At 44.6% G+C, this 16,724-nt stretch overlaps 1 protein-coding gene across 1 annotated transcript; it reads right to left on the bottom strand.

Moving 5' to 3' along the window:
* Positions 1-13,967: 13,967 nt before the first annotated feature.
* LOC308295483 (THO complex subunit 1-like) lies at positions 13,968-15,836 on the bottom strand (the record flags this gene model as incomplete). Its single annotated transcript, XM_080738533.1, has 1 exon — positions 13,968-15,836. The coding sequence occupies one exon, from the start codon at positions 15,834-15,836 to the stop codon at positions 13,968-13,970; it is 1,869 nt and encodes a 622-aa protein (XP_080594659.1).
* Between the last annotated feature and the right edge of the window lie 888 nt (positions 15,837-16,724).

Raw genomic sequence — 16,724 nt, 5'->3', positions numbered from 1 at the left:
GTGCGTGCGTGCGCTTGTGTGTGTGTGCATGCACGCGTGCGTCCGTTTGTGTTTGTTTGTGGGTATAGGTCTGCCCGCCACAGTGTTGCTGGTGATTGCAGTGCTGACCCCTCTCTCCCACCTCCTCAAGTCAAACTATTGGCCGTCTGCCCTAACAACAACACCCTGAAATTGAGGAAAGGAAATAAAAAAGTAAATAGTACGCATCCACATTCCAGGCGTGTTGCATAGAATAATGGAAGAGGGAAGGGAAAGGGGGATTGATGAAGAGAGGAAAGGAGGGGTGGAAAGGGGAGGATGAGGAGTGGTGGGGAGGGGGAAGGGGAAGGGAGAAGCGGGAGACGAGGAGGAGAGGAAAGGAGTTTCGGGAGAGAACAGAGGAGGGGACGCCAGGGGTGACGCACCAAATTCTGGGCCCTGGGTACAAGGATTCACTTAAATTATTTTGTGCTTTAACTATTGAAAAATTGCAGATCTACAAGCTCACTGCGAGCTTGTAGATCTGCTATTTTTGAAAAATCTTGAAAATTTGTGCAAGTCTTTGAATATTTCAAATCCGTCTAAGGTTTTTTTTTGAAAAATCTATGTTTCTATGACAGTGGTGCTCAAACCTTTTCATGTGAAGGACCCCCAAAATGATATGTATTTGGTCACGGAACCCCATCTCAAAATATTTTGTTCCAGTGACCCCCCAGAAGCAAAATTTGAGTTACAAATGTTCCCTTAAAAAATACATATATTCAAAGATTTGCACACATTTTCATGACTTAAAAAAATAGCAGATCTACAAGCTCGCAGCGCGGCACTCGGTGCCGCGCTGTGAGCTTGTATATCTGCTCTTATTCAATAGCCAAAGTATAAACTAATTAAAGCCCCTCCACCTTGGGCCCTGGTATCTCAGTCTCACTTTTCCCCCCCTTGTGATGCCCCTGCATGGGGGACGTTGACAGACAGGATGTGTGCTATTTCAGCCAGTGGAGGTTTTTGGACTGGCGGTTGCCATTGCCTGGCTACTGTGTCCTCATTGTTCTAGCGTTACTGACATCACTGTGACTTTTTAGTCACGTGACGCTGACCCGGCCGACCCTGATGACTTCCTTCGCAGGAAGTGATGCAACTGATGGCCCCGATTCAGCTGGGGTGGGTTGGATGATGTATTGCCTTGTTCTGGGGCCAAATTAGGCAAGATGTGTGCTTGCCGTGGGAAAGGCGTAGCTTTCCTTCTCCCTGTAACGTTACAAAGCACTCCAAAAGGGAGTGCTTGAACTGCACAGCTAGCTTTAGTGTGTGTTGTGTGCATGCTGACTTTTTGTCACAGATGAGACTGCTGATGAAACTTTGCTTTCTGCTCTGATATTATGCCTGAATGATTATGCCTGAACACGTACAGTAAGCGTGCGCTTACAACACCCACAGACACCAATACAATATAACACACACACACCCTGCTCTGTCTAGCTGCCCTCTCTCATTCTGAGCCTGGCAGCAGATTAAGGCTTTGTTCTAAATCAGAGGATCATAGAAAATCTCGTCATTACATCTTGTTACCAGGACAACAGCACCTTGATCCTTCTGTGAACGAACCTACAGAGCTAAAAAACTTCAGTCAACTGAATGCTGATGACTACAGGACTATTGGTGTAAGGGGAGTGGCTGGGAATGGGGACAAGCCGATACTGGGATCAATACAGATCAATACAGTATCCAAAACCAATGTTTAATTTGTCATTTAGAGGTATCAAAAAGTCCTTCAATTGTCACTTTAGAAATGTTCAGATATACCTCTATACACATATACTTTATCTTGGTTTATTTACAGTTGAGTGAGAAAACAATGTTGCACATTAAGTTAATCATCTGGGGAGTGGGGACCCCACAAAATAATTGAAAACCACTGCTCTAGAACTCTAGATATGCGAGCAACGGTAGCTCGCTTGTCAAACTCACTCGACCACTGTTTTTGTTCGTGGGTCGAGCCGGTCAATTTCCATTATTTAGTTGTGATAGCTTACGGAGTCTTTTACACAGAGAGAAGTTTCACTTGATCCTTTTATTTATTTATTGATCTTGCCGTTCTCAGTTTGTTGTCTCTAAGTCCCTGTGCGGTACAAGTGTTTGCACACAGCATGCCCAAAACAATGGTCCACGTGGTTACGCTACCCTCAACATCGCGTCGCCCATCTCTTCGAAACTGGTAATAGACAAAGCCTTTACTTACCTCCCCCCTTTCCACTGTAAATATATTTTATTTCTTCTATTTTATTTTTCTGTTGTTCTTTCTTTTTGCTATTGGTGATCCTCTGCATAGTACTGTGTTCTATCTGTCTGTCATTCAATGTTATATGAGAATGGTTTCTGTATGTAAATAAGCCGAAAGGCTTTCTTGGATTTCCTTTTAGTTGACCTTGTACCAGTACTGTCATGAAACTGTACCTTTTCCTATGCAAACTTCTAATAAAGTCTTCAATCAATCAATTTATCAATCAATCTTATACTAGACACCTTTGTGGCGTACAGGTATGTATAGCTCAGCCAATTTGTGTGTACTAACCATGCAAACAAAGACTTGGTTACAAGCTCATGGGTGTAAATTTGGCTCATGATCTGTGCCACGTTATCACTCTATTTTGTGAGCATCACTGATGTGTTGATAATAAACCAGAAATAGACTATATTTTAGTGTGATGAGGCTGTTATAACTGTGAAGAGCTGTGACACATGCCCTTGTTTTTTTGCTTTCATGTAGTGTGAGAAAGAAGGCTGTGATATGAGTTAGCATACAAATGAGTTATGAATAATTGTCTGGCTGTTATGCAATGTGGTGCACAAGCCCATGCACCCAAGTTATATAATTCATGACACTTGTAGACCATACAGTATAAAAGCAAGCTTCCAATCCCCATTTGGTCTAATTAAAAAACTATCACTCTTTTCACAAAGAGAACTCCTGAGGATATGCCATAATTATGTATTAATAGTATGATTACCAACGAAATAAAGCTTTTTACACAGATAAGAGCTGCTAAATTTAAATAATTAAACACCCACCCTGGAAAAAGGAATTTGTATAATGTCATGATTATGATCTTCAGGTCAGTTGAGATTGTGTGAACACGCAAGGTCTCTCCCAATGAGATAAATACAGGAGCTACATTTTCATTAAGATGTCATACAGAGACAGATTCAGGATTGCGTAGGAGCTTTTACTGTTTATAAAGAGACAGATTTAGGCAGCGACGGCTCCAGAGAATTGTTACTGGGGGGGCTGGCTTTTTTAGAGCGGGGCTAATGAATTTTGGCAACAAACTATAATGAATAATACTGCAGTAGATTAGAGATTATCATGATTGATTATGTGTGACGTTATAGAGTAGATAATGTATTCATTATATTAATATCTAGGTCTTTATGATGATACTAATACTTGATAGTTAGGTCTTCAGTAGGCCTCAGTAACTATTGTTTTGGTAAAGCCTATCTTGTTATGGTACAGCTCGTTCCAGAGGCCTTGAAGCCACACAGTATAACTCTAGTGTCTGACCATTCTTCTTGGCAGAACTATTTTACCACTGCCCAGAGTGTTAATTGTACTTCTGTACCACTTCCATGATATCATGTTACATAAAACTTAGGGATGGGCCGAAAGCAAAATTCTTGGCCGAAACCGAATACCGAATACTGGAAACATTCCACCGAATACCGAATACCGAATCGCCGAATAATACATGTATATAATTTATTTTGTATAATAAATGTTTGTACCATTGCTGTACCTTTGTTGTAAAGCTACCTGATTATGGCAAACCCTAACTTAAATAATAATCACCATATGGTTCCATAAAACATTTATTTCTCACTTTTGAATGCACACATAACAAAATAAAATATTTTCTCTTTGCAATGTTAGCATAAAACAAAGTCAAAATAGTGCAACTATTTCTGTAGTATCCTACAGAGATAAAAGTGCATCAGAACAAGGTGCTTAAAACTGCAGAATGATCTAGGCCTACAACAAAATATTATTGTAAACACAAGGGCTGTAACAGCCAGGCCTTCAACAACAAATGCACATACTGTATGTTGCAAAATGATCTAGGGCCCAGGGGTCCTCAAATACAAATCTTGAAGGTCCAGAAATATTTTTTTGAAACAGGTCCAGGTCCGAAAAAAAGGCGAAGGCGAAATAAGGCGGATACATTTATACAGTATGTACTGTATGTATGTATGTTTATTATAATCATTAGAATTGTTTATTTTAATTATTATTATTATTATTTGGAACTTTGGAAATCTCAGTTGGAACTGTTACCCCTGCTACCTGATGCTGGATAAGCGGTTGAAGATGGATGGATGGATGAATGGATAATTATTTATGCATGTAGAGTAGGCTACATTATTTACATTTATTGTGTAGCAATAAAACACTGGCTTATAGTTTAATTATTGGAAACTAAAGAGCATAAATGCAATATTAGGCTTGTCGTTCAGAATGGAAAATAAAGTGGAACTTAGCGTGAGGGGGAGAGGATTACTTGACATTCAGTTAGTTGACACGTACTGCACAAGCCAGACTGACTGTGCTGATTGACTATGTCAAATGACCAGTCAAATCAGGGTCAACGAGTCATAGTTATTAACCTAACACAGCCTAGGATAGCTGGCAATAATATGCGACGACACATCACATTGTTAAAGACGCATGATCACGCATCGCGAGTTTCGCGACCATTTCTCGTCTAATGCAAGCAGTTGGAGCCTTACATCGTGGATATTAATGTGTTGCTGTTGTCCTCTCCAATTGAACAGCCAAAGGTAGAAGATCTCTAAGTTATTAATCCAGTGGGAGCAATGGTTTCCAAGAGGTTTTAGCAACTTTTTAAGGCAGCGAGCGGCATGAGTGTGTGGAGAGGAGAGGAGAGGGGAGGGGGGGAGCAGCATGGAGAGCAGACTGCGTCGGAGACTCGGAGGGAAGGAAAACCTTTGATCTACAAGCCCACAGCACGTTGCACCCGCGACGCTTTGTGGGCTTGCAAATTGGCGTAGGGGTGTGTCTTGTGAGCCTGTGTATGTGTTTGAGCGAATGAGCACAATCAGCACATACACACCCACGCACACACATCACACACAGTCAGTCCGATCGTCAGATACAACTGTGCGGAGATTTCTCAGAAATGTGCCGCGGTCCGGACATGGACTGCGGTCCGCCTATTGAGGACCCCTGACCCTGTCCTTCACACTATTCGGTGCTCAACTATTCGGTTTTAAAAGCTATCCAGCCGAAAACCGAAAATGCATTTTTAGCCATTTTCGGCCGAAAATTTTCGGTGCCGAATATTCGGCCTCATCCCTAATAAAACTTGACCACACCACCACCTAATATAATTGTCTTGTCTCCTCATTTTCTCATGATTATTGATTGATCTGAATTCCACCACAATACTAATACGACAAACGTGATTCTCTCGCTTTAAGGGTATTGATAACTGAACAGACCAAATCATTTTAAGATGCCAGCTCCAAATGTGTGGACTGTTCTCTCGCTTAGGGTATTGATAACTGAACAGACCAGATCATTGGCAGATGCCAGCTCCAAATCTGTGGACTAATGGTGGTGATCGGATAGGGTTTTTGTGAGGCTGAAGACGCTTTCCAGCATAGTGACATGCAGAACAAACTGTCCATATAGTATGGTTTACATAGAAGTCAGTCAGTTGTCTTTCACATATTCCTATATACTGTATTTCATTTATTTATTCCAGAAATATTTTTCATCACATTTGGGTTTGTGGGGAGGGGGGGGCTTGGCTAGTCCTTCACCCCCCCCCCCCCCCTATAGAGATCTTTAACTCTTGAGAGAGTGCATTGAACCATTAGGGTCCATTTGGTTTCATTTTATGTTCTCAGTTAAATGATTGTTTAACATCTGCATTACTTAATTTACAAGAAGTCTGCACAATTACAGAATGTACATTTTTATTTTGGTAATAAGTTATCTCTCCTATGGCACCACTGCACATCAAAACAGCATGGAATTGTGGGCAAAATATTATCCAATGATAACAAAATATTCTAGGCTTTGGGTCTGGAGGCTATATCTCATCAAATGGTGGTCCGTGGCTCAAATGCAGAATAAATAATGGACCTTGATATGAAAATGTTCGAAAAACACTGTCATAAAGAGGCAGATTCAGGACAGCTTGTGTTGTGGGTGTCTTTGTTTGTCTGACAGTCTAGGGTGAAGGTTCTGGTGCTCCTGTCCTTGAGGATTTAACATTGATTTTGTGTGGTAGGGCCACTCGCCTGTGAATTGCTTCCACTTTGCCTGCTTCTTTCTCAGGTTCACACAGTTACAGTATGTTGTGACGGGGAAGGGAAGGTTTGCAGTCTGAGCTCGGTCTGTGGCAAAGTGTACAGACATGCTTTTGCCATTACACCATCTGGCAGTGGCTCAGGGGTAGAGAAACCGTCATTAGAACACGGAGGGTCCCCGAAGGGTTCCCAGTTTGATTCTGGTCTCCCCCAGAGTTAGTGTCAAAGAGTCTTTGAGCAAGACTCTGAACCCCTAGTTGCTCCCAGGGGCATAGTTCTGCCGATTTAAAATTACTCCAATACGGAACTAAAACCTCCTATGATTGGCCGCTAGTTGCGCTGTTTTCCCCCCCGGCCGATCGCAAAAAGAATTGTCCTCCATTGGATCCCATTCATTTTCCCCTTTCGTTTACTAACCTTAATTAACATGTTCATGAATACTGTATGGTTCCTATCGCTAGTTAAAAAATGCCTTTCAATCACCATCATATTCGTTTTGTCGAAATGTGGTCCAATTTATTTTAAAATAAATGATAAAGTTGCGGGGGGACGTGGCCAACTAAACTGATACCAGAAGGCTGTGTTCTTCTTCGTGTGCTGTATTTCGGGAGGCTCCGACCACATTCTCCCATGTATCCCTGAGGTTGCACGTGACCGTTGGCAGCCAATAGCATCTCTGATGCCTTTACAATTCTATATGGCGACAAACATTCCAAGGGGAAGAAAAGGGCCATTTGCGCTGCATAGAAACCAATGGCTTCGCATCGCCATATTTTTCTACAGTCTATGGTTGCTCCCGGTGAGCAGGTTGGTGCCTTGCATGGTTTCCTCCGCTATGTGTGTGTGTGAATGGGTGAATAATGCACAATCTATGTAAAACAAGGCGCTATATAAATGCCATTTACATATTGGGACCAGGAAATAGTTAGTGAGTTGTTGTGTTAAGTAAAAATGTACAAAATAACATTATTTTGAAGGAACACCTCAATAAAGGCCCACTGGGCAAGATAAAAAAAATATCTGTCTCCATTGTTGTAATGGATGAGACTGGACAGATATTTTTTATCTGTTGCAGATGCAAAAATATCTGTGTCCATTCAAGTGGATGGTAGTCAGTCTCATCCACTTCAATGGAGACAGATATTTTCTGTATCTGGCCCAGTGGGAATGGGCCTTAACTGTGGCAATATCTTGCGGTTGATTATTGGTACTTTTAGAAGATATTTGTACACAAGACATTTTTGAGAAATTATGACTAGTAGATTTATGTATAGTGGAAATGAAAGCATAGGTAGAGCCATTTGTTGTTCATTTCTCACTTTGTATCACTTTACTGTAATGAAGCATTAAAGACAAGGAAAGGTATACAATTAACCAAGTTCTGGAAAACAACAAAACTAATATATACGTCTTCTGATGTGTAGCTGAAGTAAAGCTCATTTGGATGAAAAGTTCAGCTGTTGTTCTTTTTCTTTCTCTTCTGCACTGTAACTGTATTTGTTATTTTTTACTTCTTTAATGTTATGCATCCTAATGTAATGTCATTATATAATTGTGTTTCCTTTGCTTGATGTTCTGTGTAAAGCACATTGAATTTCCTTGTTGTTGAAATGTGCTATGCATATTAAACTGCCGTGCCTTGCCTACTAATCAAATATGACCAGATGTATTATTTATTGAGCACTGGGTCAGACATGAAAAATAGCAGATCCACAAGCTCACAAACGTGTTGCAGTGTTCAAAAGGATTTTAAAAACTGATGGCAGTGTGAGCCGAGCTTCATTCAAAATCTGGATAAACTATGTAATTCAGTGGGCAAACATACAACAAACAAATGGAAGGAGCGCAATCAGCGTAGGGTTTTGGAGAGGCTGACCACGGTTAATAAGAGATTGAACTACTCATAGCCTCTGGGTTTGTTTCCTCACAGTTCATAGTCTACAATGAGCCATGCAGCTCAACTATGCACACCTCTAGGTGCCTTGTGGCAGTTGTAAGAAGGAGGTGTTGATAATTGATATGCAGGCAGTGCTTTTCGCCAGGCACTGTCAACAAAGGAAGAGATAAGGGCGGCAAGTTAATTTGTATAGCACATTTCAACAACGATGCAATTCAAAGTGTTTCACACAGAACATTAAGCATTGAAACATTATGACACAAAACATTAACATTAAGTGCAAAAGGGAAACGGATGCTAAAATGTTTTTATTAAAAGAATAATCCTGACTATTGCTCCTTTAAATTAAAACGGAAAAAACTAACTAAACCTATGCTTGCTTTTTAAACCTCTAACGTAGCCAACACCAAATAAGAATGAACAACTGAACTCTAATCTAACCTGACTACTCTAATTCCAACTAAACCAAAAGTTGGCGTTTACAGAAAGCTGGTGCCTGTACCTCTAATCACCACTACAGGGTTGTATCAAAATCTAATTGAGTCACAACTGCTTAGTAGCCTAGTAACAATCAGTCAATCAACCTATGACTGCTCTGAGGACTCTTCACGTTACATTATCATTCGCGGGTTTAAACAATTTAAAGGGTGCACGAAGATGTGTGTGTTGCCAAGAATCAGACCACACACACAGAGGACCATCTAGGTGGGCAGCGTCTAACACACTGCCAAAGTATACAGCTGGTGACAGCTCTTAAATAGGAGGCCCTCTTCTGTGATTGCTCCAAGGAAGGTAAATTAAGGAAGGGACTCGCCCTGGACGCCGGGCATGTGCCATTGACGCTCATGGGTGGCAATACATTGCAGTGAATGAGAGCTGGCTGGACCACCTTGTGAACAAGCACAACTTCTGAGCAATTGTGACCATCATATAATCGGTACAGGAATATAAAAGTAGACATATCACAGGTTGTTTTATGGCAACTTGTTTTTCAATGTGTTTTTTTCAGGCATCTAATTAGCGGCAGGTATTGTTTCTGGCTCGGTAGTCTAGCGGAATTTGGTTATCAGTGGACAGTTGCGATACTTTGGTATATTCATAAACTAACTGTGTGCTCTTTAGATACCTCTATAAAATTCTACACAAAGTAATACACAGCAGAAAACAATGTGAGACGTGTCTTCTTTTATTTTCCTGGACCGAGTGTTTTATAAAGGCCTCAGTGAGTGATTCAGTAATAGTGATTATATGCTGGATAAGCTGGTCCACCTGGCTCTCATTGACAACAGTGTATTCCATCGAAGTCCTGGCTGCAGTTCGCTACGCATGCAGTTCGACAAATCTGCTGGCTGGAATTGCTGGATAGAGAAAATTACTTTGGTGTTTCTTCCTTAATTTACCTTCCTTGGATTGTTCCAGCCAGGTCTGAAGGTGACAGACAAAGGCAGGACATATGAGCTGGATGAATTAATATCAGTGCATGCCATCACAAAGTCAAATAAGATAGATCCCTTACATAAACACAAATATGTACTGTAAGACAATTCCTTGACAGATTTGGAGCCAGTGTAGAACTGGAGTGATATGATCCACTTTCTAGGTATTAGTAAGGACTTGAATAAAGAGTTGTTGGAGACGAAGGGAAGTGTGTGATTATTGTCATAAGAAGATACCTGCTGGGTGTCTGTACTACGGACTACTGAAAAACAGATTTGGAGTGTTGGAAAGCTAATGAACATCACATGGTAATGATGAGTGGTTAGTTTGGTAATGGTGCTGGCTAGGTGAACTACTAGCTACAGTAGAGCAGTGGTGGTTGTGATGATATCCTTTCTTGCATGCTGATTGTTCTAAGATCAGTGGGAATATCCTGTGAAAGGCTGTCAGGAGCATGGGTAATTATGCTTTGTTTGGATTGTTTGTTACTGTGGTTCGTTCACAACACTAACATTTCTGCATGTAGCAGTAGCACAAACACGCAAACTCCAGTGCTCGTAGACTACAAATCTTTCTCTCTCTCTCTCTCTCTCTCTCTCAAGCACACAGACAAAAAATACTCTCTTACACACAACACAAACACTCCCCTTCACCTGGCCTGCGTGTAGCCCTGTAGGTCTCCACCAAGTGTTGTTGTTGTAAATCTCCTCACTCCAGCTTTTACGCTTTGAAGATGAAGAGAAAGCCCTGCCTGCCCACACGGGGCCACAGAAAGGCCAGCGCCCGGTGTCATAATTGGAAAGAATGCCCAAGAAGAGCAAGTCGGCAATAACAGTGAGCGAGAGAGCGAGGGAGGGAGCTAGAGAGGGGAATGAGACGTTAATTAGGTATTCTTGTCATCCTTTCAATACAGGAAGCTTTCCCTCGAGCCGTTCTCCCCCTCTCGCTCTCTTTTCTTCGGAATGCTTGGAAACAAATCAGTGAATCCCAATTACAAGTGTACCTGATGAATCTTGAGCTAATATGGGCACTGGCGACACCGATACAGGCCCAAGGGGAGGCTCAGGGTGAGATAGGAACAACGTGGCGTCAAACAAGAGGCGCAGCGGCTTGGGGGGGAGCAGGAGGTTTGTGTTCTGAGGTGGGAGAGGAGTTCAGGAAGGCAGAGTCAGTGACGAGACAGCGGGACAATGGGGGTATGATGCAAAAGGAGGAGGAAATGAGGAAGGAGGAGGACACAGAGCAGCGGAAAGCCTTTATCCGAGCATATGGGGAGGGGAGGAGAGGAGGTACTTTACGGTTGTTATGGGGCCAAGCGGCTTGGCATGGCCTGAGGTCGACACACAGAAGGGGTAGAGATCTGACAGGCATATTGATAAGGCTGTATGTGCTGGAAGTGTGTGTGCGTGTGTGCGTGTGCGCGTGTGTGCGCGCATGTGTGCGCGTGTGTGTCCTAAGGTTGTTTGGGTTAGGGTTGTTTATCATTACATCTCATTATTCTTGGTTTTCAATTACTCTATTGCAGGGAAATGAGAAAACAGAAAATAATTGCAATAAAATAATTATATAAATAGCTGTAAACATGGTACTAAAATACAATAATAATGTACTGCACTTAGAGCAAAATGTACTTGTAAGTGCTTTTGTCCTCGATGCAGTAACAATACATAATCGATTAGGCCTCAAGATGTCCATTCCCCTAGATATCCAAGGTAACACGTCTGTCGCCCTCAACTCAATTGCCTGATTAATTTGCGATTAACCTCAATGAACTACAGTATGCAATGGTGTAGCTGACAGGCATATTGATATACGTATACATCATACTGTATATATTGTGTGTGTGTGTGTGTGTGTGTGTGTGTGTGTGTGTGTGTGTGTGTGTGTGTGTGTGTGTGTGTGTGTGTGTGTGTGTGTGTGTGTGTGAGTATTGTGCATATTTATATATAATATAATTTGTGTATGTATTTGTGAAGACACACACACACACACACACACACACACACACACACACACACACACACACACACACACACACACACACACACACACACACACACACACACACATACACACACACACACACTGTGTGTGTGTATGTGTGAGTATTGTGCATATTTATATATAATATAATTTGTGTATGTACAGTATGTGTGAATACACACACGTGTGTGTGTGTGTGTGTGTGTGTGTGTGTGTGTGTGTGTGTGTGTGTGTGTGTGTGTGTGTGTGTGTGTGTGTGTGTGTGTGTGTGTGTGTGTGTGTGTGTGTGTGTGTGTGTGTGTGTGTGTGTGTGTGCGTGCGTGCGTGCGTGCGTGCGTGCGTGCGTGCGTCTGCTCCTCAACTATGTGTGTTCCCAACTTTGTCTTTGCTTATATCGGCCTGTGTGTGCATGTACTATGCTTTTGACTGTGTGGTGTTAGTGTGCGTGTATCCTTTGTGTGTATATATGTGTGCGTCTTCTCAGTATCTCAGTGTGTGCCCCTCCGCTGTATGTATGCACATGTGCTCTCAGCTGGTCTCCTTTTATCTCATGTGTTTATGCCCCCCCCTGCCCCTGGGGGACGTGTGCTGGTCAGAAGGCAAGGCTCTTTGATCTTTCTACTTAGAAAGGCCCTGTCTGTGTGTCTCCCGTCCATGATCCCGGCACGCCCTGGGGGACCCGATCATCTCAATCTCAAAACTCTGCTAATCAGGCCTGCTGGGCTCACCTGGCCTCGTTTGATTGGGTCTCACTTGGAGAAAGGGATCGAGGGGGGGATGAGTGGCAGCGAGGAAATGTTCTCATCTGCGTCAAGTCCTTTACCGGCAGCTGGGATGCAAGCGAATTACGTGCTGTGGACTCAGGCGTGACGATAATAATGATGATGATGATGATGAGAGCAGACTGTATAATAATCGAAGTGGCCATTTACCCAGATGAGCTTTCAACGACCTCCAAACAACAAAAAAGTAAAGAAAAAATAAAATGGCGTGAAGCCAAGGAACTCCTAGCAGTCCTCACAATGTTGTTCCCTCGCAGCCATTTCCTTCATGCCACTCTTGTTACTATACGTTCGTCACAATCTGAGTGTCACTCTTCTTTCACGGTATTGTTGGATCTAGAAGGTTTTGTTTAAGGTTGCTGGGATGGCAGGAAGCTTTGACTGGTTGGCACACAGGAGGTGGGAGGGGACGTTCTTAAAGGTGCCTTCTAAATGATGGATCATCCAGCCTAAATGTAAGCTAGTGCATGCCCTGGGCCCCTGGGCCGTGACACAGCGTCTCTGCAGCTGTCAGGTGAATGAAGGTTGTGCGATAAACCACAACAATTTGACATTTATGCATTTTATTTACTATGAAAAGCTCCACCGTCTGTCTGTCCGTCCATCTGTCACGTCACACTTTTTCCCGTACTCTTATCTCTGCCACCGTTGGCCCTATCGATGCCAAACTTTGCACACACACCCCTTGGATGGCAAATCACAACCTGATTTCTCACATGGCCCTCTTCTAGCGCCACCATCAGTCCGATTTTTGCAAAACACATTTTTGGACACTGCTCCTACAGATTTTCTGGTCCTACATCTGACTGTCTGTTTGTCCCGGGTCAACTTGTACGTACTGTACTGTATGTCTCGCCCCATCCCACACTGGCCAAGCTTTGCGGAACGCCTAATGAAACTAGACTGCACTCTGTCAAGGTGCACTCTGTCAAGGTGCTACGAGTACACAAGGCGCAAGGCCTTGTGTACTCGTGGCCATGTATGGTTTACTTGTGCACCAGCACCCAGCAGAGCCGCCTTGTTATTTATATATCAGTTTGCACTTGTTGTTGGTGACGTAACAAAGACATACATCCCCAGCTGATTACAGTACTCGTGCACTCTGCTTGCGCAAGTAATAAGCATAAACAAACTAGTTCATGTGAACAATGTCAATGAAACTAAGATATTTGATTGTTGAGGCCACTTCCTGCATTTCGTGGTCAGTGCGAGCCTCTCTGTTTACAGAGAGACCACATGACCTATTGTATCATAATGCTAATTTTCGGGGCATGACATACGGTCTTTACGTAAATGTAACCGAGCAAATGTAACCTTGTTACACCCACCTACCTATGCAGGCGTTATAGCCTAAATAAAAAAAAAAGTTTACAAAGGTAATGCTTCTAAAGGTATAACAAATTTCAACAGAAGGTACAGTGTAGCTAGAGTATTCCAAAGTCAAAAGTGGGAGTCAAATGGTGACTCATAGGTTAGCAAAGAGTGCCATCTAGTGCAAAAAAACCTGAAAACACAAAACAAAATGTCAATGGCAGTTAATAGTGACAATATCTCTTCTCTCAAGAGGCGGAGCCTTCTATCGGTGACGCCGTCGCATCCGGTTTACACCCTTCGCTCTCTTCTGTCCCCAAGCTTTGTTCCTCTTTATCCCCATCAGCGTGAGAGTTATAGATTTTAATAACGTCTCCGTTATCGGTGTCACCCTCCTCCTCCTCCTCTCTTGTCCTGACTTCCCCAGAGGAGCCGTCACGGAGGTCCTCCCTGGGGGATCCCTGGCTCAGTCTGCTGACCACGCTGTCCAGGTACTCGGCCAGGCTCTTGAACTTCTGCTGGGCGGGCTGGAAGAAGTGCGGGCTCCGCCTGGAGAGCAGCCGCAGCGCCCGCCAGCCGAACGCAGCGCTCCGCACGTCCTTGTAGGCGTCCTCCACCATGTTGGCCGGGTCGGCCTGCTCCACTGCGTCGGCGAAGAACGCGTCCAGTGACTGCGCCGACTCCACCACGTCCGAGCGGCACGCCTCCACGTTGTCCTGGTCCAGTGAGCACAGTTTGCTCAGCGACTTGTTGCCTGCGAAGATCTTGTCGTACGGCCCTTCGGCCAAGAAGTCCTCCGGAGCCGGCCGCTTCCTGGCAGCGGTGGTGGGCCTCTCTTTCGGCATCGCTCTCTCCTTGACAAAGCTGGGGCTCCCGTCGTTCTTCCAGGCGCTCCAGTTCTCCTCCGTGTCCAGGATGTGTCGGACCATGGTGGCGAAGCGCTCGCCATGGGGCGGGGTCTCCCTCAGCAGGCGGTACACCAGCGCAGTGGTGTCTTGGATCCACGCTGTCTGGTCGGCACCGAGGACGCAGCCGGGACCTTTGAACCTGACCTGTCCCTGGAGGTACTGGAAGAGGATCAGGTACTGAAGGAGGACGTGACGCCGGAAGTTGGCGTCACCGAGCTGGAGGTGCATCAGCTTCTGGCTGGTGAGGAACTTGGCGAAGTAGACGGGGCGCTGCCTCTCGCCGGACGTCTCCTCTGGATCCTCTGGCTTCCTCCTGGAGGCCTGCGTGTCGTCCAGCTTGTGGCCGTCGAACACCGCCAGGATCTCGCCCGAGTGCTTGAGGAAGGTCAGCCACGGGAACTTGTCGTAGCACTGCAGTGGGTTCCGGAAGTAGTCCTGCAGGCTCCAGAACTTCCGGTAGAAGTTGAAGTCGACCGGGATGGAAGACGGCGCAGGCAAATCGTTGTCTTCCCCATCCTCGTCTCTCGCCTCCGTCCCATCTTGCCTTCTTCCTCCTCTGTGGTTCTGTCCGAGTGCGCTGCTCACCTGCTCGGAGCGGTTGAACGCCGTGACGTTGTCCAGGTTGAATTGACCGTGGAGGTTGAGGCCCGACTTCTCATCCAGCGGGAAGAGGCGTGCCAGGAAGATCTGGATCCTCCCGCAGAACACGGTGTTCCGGGACTTGGACAGCCGTCTCAGCAGGTCGTTGCACATCCTCAGCAGGTGGATCCGCCCTGTGTAGAAGGAGGTCGATTTCCACGTGGAAACGTTCTCCTCCACAAAGGAGAAGATCTTCTCGCACTGGTCGAGAGGCAGGCAGTCCAGAACGTCTCCCAGCAGGAGGAAGGGAGTGGTGGCGGAGCAGATTCCCTCCGTGACGGCGTCGATGCTGAGGCTGGTGAGAGACAGATAGTCCTCGCAGCTCGACTTCTGCTCCAGGATCCGATCTCCCAGGACTCCCCTCAGCGCCTGGTCCAGTGTGGTTTTCCTTTCCGTATCATTTCCTGGGATCTGGTTGAAGTCGTTTTTCAAGGGCTCGATGTTCCTTTCCGCCAGAGCGTTCGTGACGGACGCGGTGAGTTTGTTTTTAGCGTCTACGAAATTGAACGCGAGCGGCGGCGACGTACTCCGTCCTGAGGGATCCACGGAGGTCAATACTTCTGATGTCATCTTGTCACATCACGGATTGATTCCACTAAAGAACCTGTGGAGCGCGGCCGTGAAAACTGGGATGAAACACGAGCTGCGAAAGTGTATATTGGCGTGATGTCAGAGTTGTCCGACCTCACATTGTGATTGGCCGACAGGCAATGTCAATGTTTCCAAATATAGAAATGTAGCCCAACTTGACATCCGCCTCTCTGGACATTCACATGAAGGACCCAAGGCTTGCCTGGATATATTCTTTAATTAACTGTAATAAAGGAAATTCAATTTATTTCCCTGTTTAATTATTGATGTATTATTACTATTACTAGAGATTTGTGCCCGCTTCACCCGTTTTATAGTAAGATATTATGATGTCACGTGAAACTTGAATCATGGAGATTGGCCCATTTATTGTCTGGTTGGGCGAAATGTCATGTGAAGCTCATCAGTCCACCAATCCTTTTTTGGCTATGTGCATAGACGGCCTCTCCCGTGGCCCTTATATAGCCTTGATATTTTACATCATCCTTTGCCACTCTCTGATTGGCTTCCGTGATTGGCTTTGGGCTGGACCTTCTGACGTGCGTGATCCTTTGCTAAGCGTATATTCTCAGGTTTTCTTGATCAGCGCTGGCGCACCGCTTTTCTTTTCTGGGACATCTGTTGCTGTTGATGTTGTTTCCTAGAACATTTCTGGAGCTCTTTTTACCTTTCTCTTTCTTTTCCCGCTGACTGTTTGCCCTTCTCTGATTGGCTACGGGCATAGACGACTACAGGACCCTGTTATTTATATCAGGTCGCACTTGTTGATGGCGACGTCGCCAATAATGCTGGTCCCTCATTGGCTGTTGATGGTGATGATAGTGTCGTCATCACCCTGTTGATGACGTCACTCTTTTTTTTCAAGGG

Source organism: Nannobrachium achirus, assembly GCF_963921795.1.
Source record: "Nannobrachium achirus genome assembly, chromosome: 12".
In the NCBI taxonomy this organism is placed as follows: domain Eukaryota; kingdom Metazoa; phylum Chordata; class Actinopteri; order Myctophiformes; family Myctophidae; genus Nannobrachium; species Nannobrachium achirus.
The sequence above is the reverse complement of the archived record's forward strand: the minus strand, read 5'-3'. Positions and strand labels throughout refer to the sequence as shown.